The 19,077-nt window shown below is 34.7% G+C and overlaps 1 protein-coding gene across 4 annotated transcripts in view; it reads right to left on the reverse strand.

The window, feature by feature from the left end:
* DGKH (diacylglycerol kinase eta) overlaps positions 1 to 19,077 on the reverse strand; it is a 205,511-nt gene that overhangs the window by 14,047 nt on the left and 172,387 nt on the right. For all 4 annotated transcript variants that reach the window (XM_036755358.1, XM_036755357.1, XM_036755359.1 and 1 more), the window contains 11 exons: positions 17,555 to 17,828; positions 16,220 to 16,345; positions 13,938 to 14,069; positions 12,592 to 12,709; positions 11,836 to 11,946; positions 10,867 to 10,963; positions 5,875 to 5,982; positions 3,667 to 3,780; positions 3,255 to 3,389; positions 2,376 to 2,542; positions 1,499 to 1,604 (listed from right to left, as the gene is read on the reverse strand). In XM_036755358.1, the coding sequence (XP_036611253.1) occupies positions 1,499 to 1,604; positions 2,376 to 2,542; positions 3,255 to 3,389; positions 3,667 to 3,780; positions 5,875 to 5,982; positions 10,867 to 10,963; positions 11,836 to 11,946; positions 12,592 to 12,709; positions 13,938 to 14,069; positions 16,220 to 16,345; positions 17,555 to 17,828 (1,488 nt within the window). The remainder of the gene's footprint in view (positions 1 to 1,498; positions 1,605 to 2,375; positions 2,543 to 3,254; positions 3,390 to 3,666; positions 3,781 to 5,874; positions 5,983 to 10,866; positions 10,964 to 11,835; positions 11,947 to 12,591; positions 12,710 to 13,937; positions 14,070 to 16,219; positions 16,346 to 17,554; positions 17,829 to 19,077) is intronic.

Genomic DNA, 19,077 nt, shown 5'->3' on the forward strand with positions numbered 1-19,077 from the left:
TCCCACAGCTTATTGGGGGCAGGCTGGGTGCTAAGGATTGGGAAAGGAGAAGCCACTGTGATTCAGTCCCTGGGAACCTATGAAATAAAAATTTGGGTAGCAGCAAGATCCGTATTGATCTGAATAATGCCATGCTGAGGTTAACAAGTCAAAGCCAAGGTTACTTTAGAGACCACTGACAAGACCTAAACAACCGACTAAGGAAACGGGTGAAGCCGGGAATTCCCCAAGTGCTGAGTCAGCAGGCCTCAGCCAGCCAGGCTAAATCCAGTGGTGAAGGTGATGTCCAAGTGCACTTAAGTTGTTGTCCTGGTAATGAAAGCCAGTCACGAACCAGGCCTTATCTGAGCCGTGCAAACTGTGATAAACAATAAAGGGACAATTTCTTGGAGGGTGGGTTTAGTGACGTTAGGAGAGAGATGAAGGATGATACCTAGAAGTGACATGGGTGGGTCAGGGAAAGAGAAAGGCTTAAAACAAACATATACGTTATTGTCTTATAGGGACAGGACTCAGGATGTACATATATACATAAACATATATATATTATATATATATTATATATAATATGCATATATACTCACATAGCTATACTTGGTAATAAAGTTCTCAGATAAGATCTAGGTTCCTTTACTTTACTCTTAGTGACCTTGGGGCCATGGCAAGGGGGAAGGAGAAAGTCAACACAGCTAGTACAGTCGTGTTTGAACCCAGGCCTTCCAGACTCCAAAGAGAGCAACATATCCAGTATGACAAAAGAATGAAATCTTCTTAAGATTTACTTTTACAATTCATTCAGAAATAGTATCATCTTTCTAGAGAACTTGTGTTTTAACAAACAAAAGTATTTTATCCATTCGAATAAAAGGCTATATATTTTGAAATTATAAAAAGTAACTATTTTGAACCTAATGTTTAAAAATTAAACAAGAATACTTTCAGCCTATATCTTTGAAAAGTCCTACACATCTTTGATTAAAATGTTTAGGAGATCAAAACTGGGATTCTATTCATGTGGAATCATAGGGAAAATAGGAAGTGTGGGAAAAAGAAGTAGAGAGAATTGCTGGAGGGAGAGAAGAAAGGAAGGAATGGGAAGAAGAGAAATATGTGAAAGGCCACATTTAAAGGATGAGATATCAGAGAAGGAAATGGCAAATCACTCCAGTATCTTTGCCAAGAAAACCCCAAGTGGGGTCACAAAGAGTCAGACATGACTGAAAAACAACTGAACGACGACAAAATTATAGAGCTATACCAAAAATGGAATTGAAAGTATAATGGGAAAAAAGGAAAAGGAAAAAAAGGAAGAAAATGGGCTCCAAATGAAGCCACATGCATCAATACAAATCACACATTTCTCTTAAGATCATGGCAATTCTTAAGCATGTTTTGTTTTTTAGCTATCAGTAATGACCCTAATACACTAAAAAACACAGTGAACTGAAATATAAATAAAAGATTAGATTTTGTTTAACCATAAGAACTAGTTCCTTACCTCAGGAAACCTTGGGTTGGCTTTATTCAGGGCATGGGAACATGCATTCACAGCATGAGCTAATTCTTGCTCCAAAAGACTGTGTACTTTTGCTGCTTCACAGATTCTATAAACAAAAGAGAATTTTAGCAGCCTGCCTTTTAGGGGATCATTACTATGGAGTTTTTGTGGGATCAAGATGGAAAGATGTGAGTGTGTGGAAAATGTGGAAAGACAGAAAAGTATTTAAATAAATTAAGCAAAATGATTTGCTTTTAAGTCAAAAATGCATCCATCAGAAAAAGATGCCTGTTTAAGCATCAAATTCTATTATAACAAATACCTTTATAACAAAAAAAAACACTTATAAAAAAGTGTCAAGGCTTAATCAATGACTTATTCAAGTATTATTTGATATAATATAAATTCGTTAATTCTTTATCTCACCCCACTAGAGACTCTAATTGTTGTACTAAAGTGCATTTTCCTTTTCATAGAACCTTAAGTGCTAAAACTTTACTTTCACCATTTTTGGTTGGTATATTTCTAAAATAAATGTGGACAACAATAATTTGGTTGCAAAAAATGGGTTATAGGACATTAATGATAAAAGATATGTTTAGAAAAGGAAATAGGAGAGTCATTATTGATAAAAATAATAATAGCATCTAGCATTTATATAATGCTTTAAGGTTTGCAAATATGTGAACATAGTTTACATGCTATCCATGTTGTTTCCTGCCATAAATGTAAGCTCCTTCAGAGTAGGGACTATTTCATTTTTATCATATTAGAGCTTGTCCATAGCTAAGCACAATGCTTGGCACCCAGTAGAACAGGTACTTAATAAACGTTTGTTGATTGGTTGATCAAACTCAGTCAGTTTGCTAGTGCTTACCGAGTAATGAGTTCTTCTGCAGCCTGTGAACAGAGCTGCATCTGTGTAACTTCCTCTTCTGTTGCTAAATCAATAGCTTGTTGTGGATACAACTGAGGTCGGGGGGGTACCTTAGAAGCATCATACTTTTGTTTGTCTTCCCAAGATTTGAGGGTGTTTTCAAAAGCCTATTGAATTCAATATATAGTGAGTTATTAGCTTATTGTGTTGCAACCAAATTAAATAAGGATTTGCAGAGCTTACATTAATGTTGCATGAAAGCAGTCTCTTCCCAATTAAACCTTTTATTAAATCCAATGAAAAATATAGGAAATATACTGGATGAAATCTTTTCATTTTGCTACAAAACAAAAAACAATTATATATACATATTTGTAAGTTGTAACATTTAATAAAAATATACAATAGAATAAAAATTATTATATATTACAAACAATTATATAAATACATACCTATATCTATCATATAGGTATATGTGTACGTATAATTGCTTTTCTTTTGTAGCAAGATGAAAACGTGTGTGTGTGTGTGTGTGTGTGTGTGTGTGTGTGTGTGTGAACTGACATAGCACTGAAATGGCAAAGTGCCTGAATTTTATATTTTAGTTTCTAAATGAAGATAAATATGGGCAGAGAATGAAGTCTATTTTTTTGTGTTTTAAATGTTTAATCTTAGAATTAGTGAGCACATGAGTTTATCATAAGCACATGAGCTTATCAGCACATGAAATTCATTTGAGTTTCTAATATTAGAAGGAATCCTAGTCTTTCCTTTATTTTCTATTTTTCCAGAATAAGTCAAGTTATGTGTGTTGTTGTTTTTAACAAAAGGCTTTATAGCAAAACAGACACAGGCAGCAAAATGGTTCCTGTTACATACTCTGTCTCTCGTTAACATCTGAGCTCTGTTTTTGTGCACGATTTTAATAATCCCTGGAGGCTGGATCCATGCCTCTCCATCTACTTGTACCGGCACCCCTTCATCTCCAAGTATGGTGATCTTTACAGACCGACACTGAAATAAAACAAAGATGTTATTTTATGGCACAAATAGACCTGAATAATAGTCCACCTGCACTCAGCTCCATTTTAGAGGCTGTGGCTTTTAGCCAGGATTATCCAGAGAAGGATATGTTGCTGTACTTTGTTCATCAGTTATGGTGACTCATTAACAGTTGACATTAAAACAAAGTCAACACTTTATAAATTAGTGTCTGGCATCAGAGTTACTTAAATGAGCTCTCTTCTCCCTGGCCCAAGGCCTGCTGTTGGATGTTGCAAAAGATACAGACCTGAGCTATTCGGTGATGCTGCAGTTTTATGACTCTGGACATTGCCATCTGCATGCTACCAAACACTGCAACAACCTCCAGTATCTTGTCATCAAATGATGGTGCAGTAAATATCTGCAATGAAAACGAATACACATCCAGAGAGGGGCCTAAGAGTTAGACAGTGTTATGTTACAAGCATGAGGCAAACTTCAGTCTAATACTAAATCAATTCCTGGAAACAAAAATGTTCTGCAGTATAAAAGCACTTATGATTTAAACAATGAAGAGAATAGCACGTAAAATATGGAAGCTGGGTCTGTTGTATCAGGACACGGCCTATCAACAAAAAGAACTAGAAAAAAAGTATAAAATTATACACAAAAATATAATGAAAGCAGGCTGTTGACATATGTACACTTATAATGAGAAGTGCTTCAGGCACCATGTGGCCACAACTTCCATGCCTCTCTCTCCTCAGAAAGCAACCTTCTAAAGTTATTTGGTAGGTGTCAATGCATTTATAAATGTATTATACTAGCATAAAGCAGCTTTCAAAAAAATTTCTCACCAAGGATCTGTGGGCACATCAAAACTCTCTTCTAAAATGACATGTGCCTATTTAGAAAACCAGAAAAGCTTATAAGCTGAGATAAATTTGGTAAGCTTGGAATTGGTAAACAATGAAATTATGGCCTATTTTAGTTAAAAGTGTTCCAATAGGTTCCATTCTTGAAGGAAAACCAACAAATAGTTATGAACAATGAGGGTGCATATAAATCACTTAGTGAATAGTAATTTATTTCTGGTGATTAATGCAGAAACAAAACCACCATTGGAAAATTACCCTATTGTATGTTTACAGTAACACACATCTCCACAAACCTTTTTATTATGAAACACTTTGGGCTTTTAATCAATTAGGATGTTTTACTTTATATTCTTCCCTCAATCCCATAAGTAATCCTTTTATATTAAAAATAAAACAATAATCATTCCTCACAGAAAAAAAATCAGGCAATATGTAGGTTATCTTAAACCTGAAGTGGTATCCTAATAAGTACGCATGTGAATACCTTAGTAAATGGTGCTTTATTTCTATCTATTAAAGTGGAAATAAAACCATTAGTGGAAAATTAACATATTACTTTCAGTAGTAACATCAAGACACATATCCTCCTATTGAAGGTAATAAATTGCCCCAAAATTTGATGACCTACTATCATTTTAGGACCACTGACTCCTTACAAAAATATTTAAGTGCATATCCATATGTTTTAGAGCTGGAAGGGACCTAAGACCATCTAGCCTAACTTCTTCATTTTTGCATGAGATGAAATCAAAGAATCCCAAAGCTGAAGTGACTTGCCCAAGGTCACAAAGATAGAAAGTAAAAAGCAGAGTCAGGATTCAAGTTCACTCCTGGACAGATTTGAAAAACCATCAAATCAAGCCCCTCTAGTGTGCTCTAAAATTATCTTACCTTATTGCCATTTTCTTGACCTTGCCCCACAAAGAACAAAATACCTTCAAATTACCAAAGTGATCTGTACTCTCCAATTTATTTTCATATTTCATTTTGCATGTTCAGGTTAGAAAAATGAGGGAGGGAGTTATGAGAAATCAGAGGGAACAGAAAAAAAGCAATAAGCCAAAGCGGAGAGACCTCTTTTTATCTCCATGAGAGAGATTATTAAAGCACAAGTTATTTTTTTTTGTTATTGTCTCTTGATCTCAAATTCCTGGCAGTTAAAAGTAAATTCAATCAGAAACTGTTTAAATAAAACAGTAGGGTCATTTTTTTTCAAATTTAGAACTAATAGAAGGCATAGTCTATCTGTGGTGGGGTTGGGGGAGGTGGGAGATTAGATTGTTTTATGTGTCTTCTGAAGCTCTCCATCATGCCCTAGTCCCAGGTACTTTCTCCTCTACTCTCCCCTCAACCTTTCAGCTTCCTTTTATGTGTTTCTTCCCCAATTAGAATATAAACTCCCTGAGGAAAGTAATTTTTTACTTGTATTTGTATTCCCACTTAGCACAGTGCCTGTACATAGCAGCACTTAAATGGCCGTTGATTGATTGGTACATCTTTCTGCTAGTTTTCTAAAGTGAATAGTGAATAAATGATAAAGTAAAGTGAATTTTCTAAAAGTGAATATAATAATTACAATGAAAAGGATCACAATGTTTTTATTAACATATTTCAAACTACTTATTAATACTACTTACGTCATCCTCTTTAGTTCCGCCCCAGAAATTAGTACCTCCAGCATAACTTGGGATATTCAACACTGCTATTCCTTGTAGACTAGGAAGGGGGATATACTGTCCATCACACTGAAATATGAAATAATTTATAAAAATTAAGTACAAATAAATATGGTAAAGAAATTTGGGAAATACTTCACAATTTTTAATATCTTTTTATATGATATTCTGTCCAATTATGAAATCCATAGGAGTTTTTCAAGTATACTGAATATTTTCTTTGACTAATATCCGATTACAAAGGCAATCCTGGGCTTTTGAATGCTATCTCTATGGAGTATACGTTGGAAAGGCTTTGATGACAGGCCCTTTGAAAAGCTGTATGCTTACTGTACATGGCTCTATCTGAGTTTGAAGAAACAGCACTAGCAGGTTGGCTATCAGAAAACAAGTTGCATTAACCCCAGTAACTCAATAAACTCTCTATTTAGGAATGGAGGATCATGATTCTTATTGGTAGAGGCAACAGCCACACAGATGAAAGCATAGATCCTTGAAGAATTAAGTACAGAACAACCTAAATCAAAGCACATGTGGAAAAGCATCCTAAAGCTCTTACTTTGTGACTCATCATTCATTAAACTATTACTTAAGTGGAAAAGGTCCCAGTGGCTAGGAAAATGTTTTTCTTATTTATTTGCTTAAAATACTCTCTCAATTGAGTTAACATGGGCAAAATACTTTGCAAGCCTTAAAGCACTGTATAATTGCTGACTACTACTGGCTACTATATTACCAGCTATTACTATTATTTTCAGTTGACAAAAGTATTCCTTTATTTTAACACACAATTTCTCTCCAGACAAAATTAATGTCTTCAATCATTTTATAAGGATCAAGTAAAGACTTTATTTGATTCAATAATGGACAATATATTTTCTTATAATTAGTTAATTATAATTTCCTACTCTTCTTTTAACACCATGATTAACTGTAAGGCTTGACTAATCATTTTTAAGAAATTAACAAAGTAATAATTTCTTTCTAAACCTAAAGGATTAAATAAGGAATTCTATGGTATAAAGTTCCCATTGAAAGAAACCTTTTTGAAGTTATAAGAATAATTTAAACTACTTTTGAATTACTTTAAATTCTACTACACTTCTATAGATATGAGGTATTTTAAAGAAAACAATGAAATTCGGTTAAAAATTACACTGTCTTGTATATGGATCAAGACAGTAGTCTTATATGCAGGAAAAGGTTGGCAGTATGTCATATATACTATAAAGGAACAAAATATACAGTTCCAAAACACTCTGAACTCAATGCCTAAATGTTGTTTCACAGATTCTCCTGGAAAACACAGGATACAGGAATCATACTTCTGCCAAAAGAACAAAACAAAGTAATTTCACTGGAAAGTTTCTCTCACCTCAGGATATATTTTAACTAATATAATGTTCTTCAAAATCCTTCCCATATTTCATGCATTGTCTTACATTAATACACTTAACTGCCTTTTTGTTTCCTGATGTTGCAAATGACCATAAAACCGTATTTAAACTTTTTCTAATAATTTTCTTCTACCTCCTATAGTTACCCAAATCACTTCATATGTATATTGTATAATTTTGTAAATACATAAGTGCGTATTTATATATGGTTTCCCAAAAGTTTTAGCATAGTTCTAAGCTCTCACTGTGCTAAGACCTTTGGGATCTCCTATACATACATGTCTCCCCTAACAGAATGTAATTTCCTTGAAGTCAAGAAATGCTTTGTCTTTGTGTCTCCATCACCTAGCATAGTGCCTGGACCTTAGTAGGTGCTTAATAAAGGTTTCTTGATTGCTAGATGACTGATCAATTTTAAGTGCTAATTACAATTTGGTGTTTTTGATGTAGCATCATCAAACAAGAACATGGTCACTAGGAAAGCTATAACCAAGAAAACAGAACAATGATTTAGGAAACTCAGTTTTATTAGTGAGTATAAAAACAAATCTATAACAGCTGCCTTTAACAGAAAGTTGCTTTTATAAGCTATTCTCCTTTGCTTAATCTTGATCAAATATCTAATTCTTGAGGAGGCTCAGAATAATATGGGATCATTATTTCCCACATTCAAATTCTGCAAGCTGTTAGGTGAAAGAAACTGAGGCAAACTAAAGACAAATCGGTTGTCTTGCCTAACCTTCACATTACTCATATATAGGTACTTTTCTGGTATGAGGAAGGACATAGAAATATCAAGGCTCCTACACTCAAAGGCCTTAACTGAAAAGACAAAAGCACCGATGGAAATGACCCAGGAGTAGTCCAATGAAGGGCCAAATGAGGTAAGATAGAGAAAAGGAGTTTAGGGGAAAGCGGGATGTCTGTTGGATCAAAATGGTCAAGGACAGCTCATGGAGGGTGACACACTTGGGTGAAGACTTGAAAGAGGTATGTTCTTGAGATAAGATCTAGGTAAGTCTGGACAAAGATTATCAAAGATCTGTTTTTGTGTGCAATCTACAAGCCAAAAGATATAGATGAAGAATATCTATTCAGCTAGTCCTAGAACCAAGGGTTCCAAGAGCATTGCTTTTATTATGTTTAATAAACTGCAGTTATACCACAAAAGATGATTATTTCTAAATGAAAATATTATTTACACACAAAGCCATTACTTCAAATGTGAAACCCATAGGTCAAAGAAAATCAGTATTGTTTCTAGGATGATACAAATGGCCAATGTACCTTGTGTTTATTTTGTAATGTGGACTAATCAATCATAATACCTGCTTTTTCATTCATTCATGAACTCATTAATCCATTCATAATTTACTCTTTGGTAGGACTTGAGTATTAGGAAAGGTTCAAGCTTGATAGTTGTCAGATGAGTTAAGGCTATTTCAAAACTATGTACGAAACATCAATTTACAAAAAAAATTTTAAATTGGCTTAAAACTTTTCTAAAAAGAATATTTAAATCTACACATACATTAAGGTATTAGCCCAGAGCTTAAGTTTACAAATTTTCAACTTTCCTGAAATTGTACATTCAATATGTATAAGTCCAAAGGGTTCCTGAATTTGATATTGAGAATGCATTAAGGCTTTTAAAAAAGGTATAAAATTAGAATATATCTAAATTTTATTTGCTTACCTAGAACAAAAAAAAGAGCACATATTTTAAAAAATGATCTACTCAAAATATAAACTGGAATCTTGGACTTTCAAAGCAAGCAGCCCATGATTTCAACTGACAGGCAGCATATAACTTTTGTACACAAATCATGTCCATTCTTCAAGAACCAGAACAAGTCTCTATTTCTCCACGAAATATTTCCTGAATACTCAGGTCTCACCCAATGTCCTTCTCAGAACATTCTATAACAGTGTGAAATAGTTGATTTATTCAAAGTTGAGAGACACTAGTCAAAGAGATTTGTCAATTCCCATATCACTGTCTGACAAAAGGGAAAATCCACATTTTTCCCAGACCTGAGTACACACAATAAACAGGAATCCACCCATTCCCCTAAACTTAGACTTTCTTCATTGTCTTTGATTAGATATTAGCCACCCTGGCTGGGTAAGTCTCTGCCCAAGATGAACCACACTGGCTGATTTCTGGATGGGGGAAAAGAAAAGGGAAAAAACCTTGGTCCTAAATGGATAATTAGTTATTAACACATGAAAGAAATAATCATTTCTCTCATACTATTTATAAAAGCTAACATCTACATAGTGCTTTAAGGTTTGCAAAGCACTTTACATATCATGATAACCCTGTGATTTCTTGAAGGGTGGGATTAGTGACGTTAGGAGAGAGATGAAGGATGATACCTAGAAGTGACATGGGTGGGTCAGGGAAAAGAGAAAGGGTTAAAACAAACATATACATTATTGTCTTATAGGGACAGGACTCAGGATGTACATACACACATAAACATACATATATATGTATATATACACATATGTCTGTGTGTTTTCTCATAGCTATACTTGGTAATAAAGTTCTCAGATAAGAGCTAGGTTCCTTTACTTTACTCTTAGTGACCTTGGGACCATGGCAAAGGGGAAGGAGAAAGCCAACACAGCTAGTAAAGTCGCATCTGAACCCAGGCCTTCCAGACTCCAAAGAGAGCAATTTATCCAGTATGACAAAAGAATAAAATCTTCTTATGATTTACTTTTACAATTCATTCAGAATAGTATCATCTTTATAGAGGACTTGCATTTTAACAAACAAAAGTATTTTATCTATTTGAATAAAAGGCTATATATTTTGATTTCCTAAGATTTCCTTGTTCAGTGTCAAGTACCTCAAGACCTTCATTGGAATAAGCCTCCCTTTCATTATAATACTCATTTTCTCATTACTTGTTAACCAAATCACAGTCGATTTCTGGCGCACCCCCTTTTCTAAGGGCTTATAAACGGTGAGTTCACCACCATGAGTCATCTTGGTCTAAGGGAGATGGCTTGATGACCATTCCTCTCATACTATTTATAAAAGCTAACGTTTACATACTGCTTTAAGGTTTGCAAAGCACTTTACATATCACAATAACCCTGAGAGAGGTATAAGTTACCTGCCCAGGGTCACACAGCTAATGTCTGAGGCAGGGTCTGAACTCAAGCTAGCTGCCTAGATACATAAGAATAAATAAATGAATAAATAAAATTTGAGTTTGCCAAAACAAATACTCTGCCTCAAGATTTACTAGAAATTATTCCTATATGGTGCATCTCCACAGTTTCCTAGAAGAAAAGAAAAATTTAGCATAAATAGTTGTCATCATTCCAGAGCCCCAATAGTAAGGAAGTATGCTCCTTAGTATCTCTGGATGACTTTACAGAGATTTGATAAGTCCAATTTGGAAATTATTTCACTACTCCTGCCGAGGTAAGGTTTGGTCATTGGCAGGTTTTCCAATGTAATCTAGCACAAAGATTGTCATATAGGCTCCATACATGCTATTTTAATAAATTAAAATGAAATTAATTAAAATAATCTTACCTCAAGCTGAACTCTTTGTTCTAAATTCTTATAAGTCCTTTGTAATAACTCTTTGGTTCCAAGGACCCCATACCACATCATGTTTTTAGTTCGGCTCCTGAAAATAAAATTATTTAATGCATTAAAATATACAACTTCAATGAAATGTTAATTGTTTCTCCTTCAAATAAAAATCATTTTGTGACAAATATCAATAGTTATGAAATTAAAGTAAAATGATAACTTTACAATAACAGTATCCTGCAATATTTAATTAATTGACTATGCCCAAAGGCCTATAAAACCATTCATACCCTTTGATCAAACAATACCACTGCTAGGTCTGTATCCCAAAGAGATTTTTAAAAAATGGGAAAGGACCTATGTATAACAATATTTATAGCAACTCTCTTAATGGTGGCAAAGAATTGGAAATTGAGGGGATGGCCATACGACTGTGTTTTATGCTATGAGAAATAATGGGCAGGATACTCTCAGAAAAACCTGGAAAGAACTTACATGAACTGATGCAAAGTAAAATGAGCAGAACCAGGAGAACATGGCACACAGTAATAGTAATATTGTATGAAGATTAACTGTGAATAACAGCTATTCTTAGCAATACACTGATCCAAGACAATTCTGAAGGACTTATGATGAAAGGTACTGACCATCTCCAGAGAAAGAACTGGTAGATACTGAATGTAGACTGAAGCATACTTTTTCTTTACTTTCTTTATTTTTCTTGGTTTTTTGTCTGTGTTTTCTTTCATATCATGACTTACATGGAAATGTGTTCTGCATGACTACACATGCACAACCTATGTCAAATTGCTCGCTTTCTCAATTGCAGAGAGAGGAGGGAGGGAAAGAGAGAATTTGGAACTCAAAATGTGATTTAAAAAAAGAATGTTAAAATTGTTTTAACATGTAATGAGGGAAATAAAAAATATTAAATTTTTAAAAAGGAAAAGAGAAAGATTTAATTACCTGCATTTTTCAGGGTGTTCTTCTCGCTTATTGTTAAACTCTAATGAAATTTTTGCATCTAATCCAATTCCGAAGTAATTGTTCATAACACATTTTTCTGAATATCCTTCTCTATATTAAGAAGAAAAATAAGACATTAAAAACAACTGTAATCAATATACACAAATGTAGTATTTAGAATCTCCTTTATTGAGACTGACTTCTCTCAGGGAAAAGGAGCAAAGTTGGGGTTTCACATAAAAGTGACCAAGAATCACTCTCCATATTTGAGTACAGACTGCAACATTATTCAAAGACCAAAGTGCTGTGAAGGATACCAATAAATATAAGACATGACCTCCTGAAAACATAATCTCGGGGTAGCTAGGTGGTGCAGTAGATAGGTCACCAACCTTGGACTCAGGAGGACCTGAGTTCAAATCTGACACTTCAGACACTTACTAGCTCTGGGGACCTTCAGCGAGTCACTTAACCCCAATTGCCTCCAAAAGGAAAAAAAAAGAAGCCATAATCTCTCAGTGAAAATTTGATATAGATGATATAGATATCTATATATTTATAGTCACATATGTCATATACATGTGTCTGTATAACAAACATATGTATGCATGTATACATATATGTACTTTTGCTGTAATTTCAAAATTGTTATAGTGAGGAGAGGAAAAGAGAAGGAAAGGAAAAGGGAGGGGAGGGGAGAGGACAGAAAAAAAAGCTGAAATAAAATATTGATAAAAACAAAATGTATTTTCTTACAGTGAATCTGGATCTGGGTCAATAAATGGTGTAGCACCAAAGGGATCAATATTTGCTAGTAACATTTTGCTGATAATAGAACTCCCAGCAATTGAAGCAGCTAATCCTGCTCTTAAACCTGATGAGAAGGAAAAGCACAAAAGGTAAAAAGTAGTTACAACTTTTGAAGGAGAGGAATTGTCAGGGAATACACAAACTAAATGTAAACCACTAAAGAAAGAACTCAACTATTTTGTGTTTACAGACACCAAATTTTTTATTTCTTTGAATTAACATCAAAATGCAAATAAAAATATAAATCAAAGGTGATTCAGTACAGTACAACCCTGACACTGCGAACAGAAGTAAAATCTGAGAGAATAAGACAGCAGAACTTAGGTGAATAAAAAACACAAGAATACAGCATCAAAGCAAGGGGGGAAGAAGGAATGGTGAAGAGGGAAAAAAGCAGTTGCAGGTATAGTATATGTTGGGGAATTAGTAAAACACTATTTCTTTAGCATGACTATTCTCCTCCATCATTTTAACCACTACCACCCCAAATCTCTTTTCCTCAAGACAAACTACTACTTGAATTATTAGGAGTGAAGTCTGGCCTACTATGAAAAGATGAGCTTAATTTTATTCCACCACCAAATCTGAAAGTTTTAGAAATACTATAGCTTGTTAAAAAACTAATGTTAATTTTTTTACGTGTAATTGAAAAAAATAAAATATTTAACAATGAACAATAGCAATAAAAAAGAAATACTATACCTTGTCACCTCAATTTCCTATTAATTCAAACTTTCAGTAACAGACTTCTTTATTTTTCAGAATGTCATCAGAGGGCTAACTTTCTATCCAGCAAGCCTGGATATCATAGCAAGCCTGAAGTGTAATCCTTTCCAGATCTTGACAGACCCCCAATCTCATTCTAAGGGACCCTAGTAGCAGGTTGGTTGGAAGACTCCACTCCTCCACCAGTTACAACCTACAAAGGAGTTGAGGAAAAATCCAGAAGTCTCCAAGTGTAGTGTCGAAGTCAATGGGGACACCCATTAAGTATTTCTCTCACCCCAACCAAAAATTTCTCTAGATTATCTTTGTCATGGTCCAAACCCAGACCAAACTAATCTCAGGCCCTTCATGTGTGCTCCAGTCCTAGACCACCCCCCTCTGATTGGTATCCAGAAGCAGAGGAAAATTTAGTGGCCTAAAAATGGCCAAGTGTGGTACTACCTGGGGAAGCAATAACGGACAGGCTGACAAATGTTATTGGAGAAATTAGGAACTTTAAGTTACAGTCATTAAAGCATGATTTCTTGGTTCACATTAGAGTTAATGTGTTTCAGAATTGTTACTACCTGGACAAATTATTCTGGTATTAAGCACAGGAAGATTTTCTTTGTTGGATGTCAATACTGGACCAGAAATTGAGATAGGTTGAGAACAGCCTTGGTTGATACACGTATCTGGGGACCGAGGTGCAATTTTAACTGTTGGCATAAAAAAACCAACTAAATTAGAAAAAGAAGTAATAATACATCCACAAATAGATACACGTGCCCATATACCCAAAATCCAAAGAAAAGGAAAGTAGGCTTAAGGGAAATCAGGATTCTTCTCTCTAATCCTTTTTTACTTATTTTTATTAGGAACCAGCATGTAAAGAAGATTCTAAGATTATCTGATGCAGAGAGGTTTTCGGTTTCTGATTTCAAACAGGATCATAAGATTTAAAGAAAAAAGGGTTCTTTGGGATAATCTAATTCATTTGAGAGATGAGGAACTGAGGCCCAGAGTGGGGAGGGACTTTCCCAAGATCACATAGGTAAATACTAGTTTTGATTTTGGACACAGGTCTTCTGATTCTGAACCCAAGGTTCTTTTCGCTACATTGTATCATGATAGAGAGAATAGTAAGAAAAAAGGTGAAAGAATATAATCATTTACATACATGGGAATGGTTAGTAGAAATGTCATAGGTAAACACAATTTATTAGGTCTAATGACTTTTTCAAATAATAGACTGTTTTGAGTGGGTGATTTTTGTCTTAGTAAACTTACAGGTCTTTATGTCTGAGAAAGGTCTAATAATACCTTTTACATAATAAGTACTTACTAGATACTAATTTTAAATAAAATAGCAAGAAACAACTGAAGAATTTTCTTCTACAGATCTTTGGAGAAAAAAGCATTTGACAGCAATATTTTGCTTTCAAATCAAATGCAATACACTAGCACTTATAGTCCTCATGTAATATTAGTGCAAATCACTGATTGCCTCCTCTGTTCCGCCATATACCATAGTTATGCATAATATATATGAACATCAATATATTATTTGAGGTTTTTTTTTTTAAAAAAGGAATTGTCAAACTATTTAGATTAGGATAATTTAATGGTCAAATAAAGTCTTCAACGGTGCGGCTAGGTGGTTTGGTAGATAGAGTGCCAAGGCCTGAAGTCAGGAAGACTCATCTTCCTGAGTTCAAATCTGGCCTTAGACACTTACTAGCTGTGTGACCCTGGGCAAGTCACTTCACCCTGTTTGCCCCAGTTCCTCATCTTTAAGATGAGCTGGAGAAGGTCATGGCAAACCAGTCCAGTATCTTTGCCAAGAAAAACCCAAATGGGGTCATGACTGAAATGACTGAACAATAACAATAACAGAATGTCTTCAACTAACTTGAAAATACCCTGGCAGATGATTTTAAAAACAACTTCCAAATTGAATTATCTTTCACTCTTCATGATGTGAAAACAGATTGCTAGTCTTATAATTCAATTGTCTTTGTGTTTTGGGACAGACCAGGTGCAGTGAAAGAAAGCAGAGGGACAGCTGCTCTTTAGTTTGACAGATGGGACTCCTGGGGCTAAGCTGCCATAAAAACAACCTTTTGATGTTCATGCTCTGATAAAAACCAACAGTCTTAATGACAAAAACTGATGCTGCATTGATGGTAATTTAATTCATATTTCACGGTTTCTTCTTAAACAGAACATACCATTGATAGCATTTATATGTACTATGCTTCATGTATTTTAGACCTATGACTTATAATATAACTTAACAATAATAAACACGGGCTTAGGCCTAGAGACAACACATACTTCATAGAAAATCATCATCATGCCAGCATCAACTAATTATTCTTTTGGGGACAGAACGATTGCCATCCAGAAAATAAGCAGATCTATGAAAGTGTGAGAGAGAGAGAGAGAGAGAGAGAGAGAGAGAGAGAGAGAGAGAGAGAGAGAGAGAGAGATAGGTAGATAGATAGATAGATAGATATCAGTATTTAACTAAATTTCTGTATTCACCAAAAACAAGTACACTATTTATAGGGGGAATAAAAACTTCAAATATCCATGCCTTAAATAGCTTCTAACATAAGAAAAGATGGGAAAATTTGCTGAAGTTATTAGCTCATCAATCAATTAAGAAACATTAATACCTACTATGCGCCAGGCACCATGCTAAGTGCCGGAAATACAAAAACAGGCAAAAGACAGTCCCTGCCCTCAAGAAACTCACTGTCCAACGAAAAGCAACATTAGTTCTGAGGAGTCTATGACAAAACCAGGTTGAAAAACTAAAGCAGAAAGGTTAAATTGCCCCATAATTTTACTATTAGCCTCTCACCAGATGGGTACTCCTTTCCATCATCATCCTTATCTTCTTTAGAATATTCTGTTTCTCTACTGTCATCTAGGGGAGCTGACAGCAGGTTACCCTCTTCATCAGCATGAATATTCTGTTCATCTACAACTAGCAATAATAGGAACAAGATAAATTTAACATTTCTATAAGGAAAAAAATGATTGTAAGAATGGGAAAAAAGTGAAAAAAATTATTTCCCTTTTCTTCCCAGAAACTTTAAGAGAAAGTAAACATTAATCCAATAATGGCAGATGTTTCAATGATAGTAACAGAATGGATTTTGGATGCTGTTATTATTATACTACTCCAGAGACGGTGCAACAGCCTTGGAGGTGGTAGGACCTGGGTCAGGATTAGCCCCTAAGAAGGGTATCTGGTAACTTTCTAAATTTGTTTTTAAACTTTCTAAGTTGCCCAGACAACTTTGTAAGGCCATTATTTGAAGAACGGGTGCAGTTCTACTTTGACAGAAGCTTCCTATACCAAATAAGTACAGGTCTGATTCAAAAAAAAAATAGGCAAACCATTAGTGTAGGTAAGATTCTAAGAGAAACATCCTCATTTAAACAAAATTTTATATTCCTCTAAAACATTAAATTGATAGGGAAAAATAAAATGCCTGTGTCCTATCAAATCACATTAACACAAGAGATGGAAACAATTTGTTCAAAAATTTTAACTCAAAAGCATTACGTAAATTGAAGACACTAATATCAGAATGTACTAAACTTTTCTACTGTTACTGAAAAAGCAGATCTTTGTTTATTAAGAATTCAAAAGTCCCCAAAAAAATCAACTTCAATTTTAAGAGCATAAAATCAAGAGTTGTAGCTTGTAAGTAAATAATCTAAAATGAATACCATGTAAAATTATTATCCAACTGAGTTAAACATTTCAAAGAATTCATTTTAAAGCCTGCTTTGCAGGTACTCAGTATAGTACCATTAAGATTCCACTTACTAATGGATTAAGAAAAAGCATGAACAAATTTTATTTCAGTAGTTTCATTTTCCATTGAGCTCATAAAATCAGGTTATTGAAAGGGTGCCAAGCTGACTCAAAAGATGAAAACTATTTACATGATTGCACATGTATAAAATAAATCTGTTTGCTTACCATCTTGGGGTGGGGGAAGAAGAAGAGGGAGAGAAGGATAGAATTTGGAACTCAAAACTTTTTTTAAAATGTTAAGAAATTGTTTTAACATGCAATCGGGAATAAAATATAATATTATTTTTTTAAAAGAAAGATGAAAATGATGATGCTAACTGGAAGAAAGAATAGATGCTTCATGACCTTGACTTTGCTCAAGTGTACCTTTTTCAGCCTGTTGGATGATCTGCCTCACTGCTTTCTTTAAACTGTTTGCTCTCAACATTAACTCCTTTGGCTTGAAAGTTTTCTGTGCTGGAGTCTTTGGGGCACCCTCCACAATGCTTCCCTTGCTGTCAGACAATGACTCTTCACTTGAAAAGTCCACAGATTCTCCTTCAACACTGGGAGGACCAGGATGTTTGAATACTGAGACTGTCTGGGCTTCTGCATGTAAAGTCTGCAGTAGTTGGTCAAGTTTCTCATTTAGTACTGCACACTGAAAAAAAATGAGTAAGAAGGATATAAATTAAAAGGAGAGAAGTGGAGGTGGGGGCGGAGGCGAGGGAATCACAAGACAAATAGGTTTGAGAGGTTAAGGAATTTAACCACGAGACAGAACCTCTAGAATTTAAATATGTGTCTGTATACATGGTCAGGGGTGTGTGTGTGTGTGTGTGTGTGTGTGTGTGTGTGTGTGTGTGTGTGTGTGGTCAGAAGGCATCTTACTTTTTATCATCTTGAGGGGCTGGAGATGGAGTTACCATCTCTGTGATTTCATCAAGATAGGGAGCTCTGTGTGAGGAAACTTCCTCCATCAATACAAGTCAACTCTACTTCTGTAACTTAGGGTCTTAGAGAGTTCCCTAGGGCGCAGACTCTTCATGTATGACTCCGGGAAAGTCATTTAATCGTGCTCTGCCTCAGTTTCCTCATTTATAAAATGGGATAACAATAGTACCTCTCTGATGGGGGTTGTTTTGAGGACTAAGATAACACATGTTAAAAGCTTTGCAAACCTTAATGCTTTTATTATTGTTGCTGTTCTTTTTGTTGTTGTTATTAAGATTTGTCTGCAGCCAGTACAAGTCAGACATGAGACTTGAACCCAGGATTTCTGAAATCAAAGGGTGGCACTGTCCACTATGTCTCACTGCTTCTCGTTATGTTGGGAAATCCTTAATAAGAGGATTTGTTTTGTCAAGTTTGGATTCAGTCGAAGGGCTGTACTTGAGGCCCTAAAGGGCCACATGTGGCCTCGAGGCTGCAGGTTCCCCACCCTTGATCTAAACCAATGGACTAATGACAGGCACACCAAATAAACTCATTTTAAAAATTTGACCTGTAAATATTTATAAATTTGTAATTGTATTTATGGAATATCACACACACACACATACACACATATATTTATAAAATAGAAAAGAATGATCCTATAACTTCTTAAAATTCTTAACTTTCAAGAAACTATCCCAAATCCTTCTATGATTAAAATGTTCTAAACTTTTTTGTACAGCTATCCTTCCTTAAAGACCAATTTCTTTAAAACAAAATAGTAAATATCTTTTAATCCTAACTCTTTAAAATGGGAACACAATTTAGTATATATTTCACGCGCTATATTTTAAATAATGTCCAGTTACCTGAACCTGTGGAGCCATTTTGACAATCATAAATGTAAGCTCTGTTCATGTAAAGTAAACTAGCTGGCCATTAGAAGTTCCTTGCATGAAAGAATTTGCTTTTGT

Source organism: Trichosurus vulpecula, chromosome 4 (genome assembly GCF_011100635.1).
Source record: "Trichosurus vulpecula isolate mTriVul1 chromosome 4, mTriVul1.pri, whole genome shotgun sequence".
Taxonomy (NCBI): Eukaryota; Metazoa; Chordata; class Mammalia; order Diprotodontia; family Phalangeridae; genus Trichosurus; species Trichosurus vulpecula.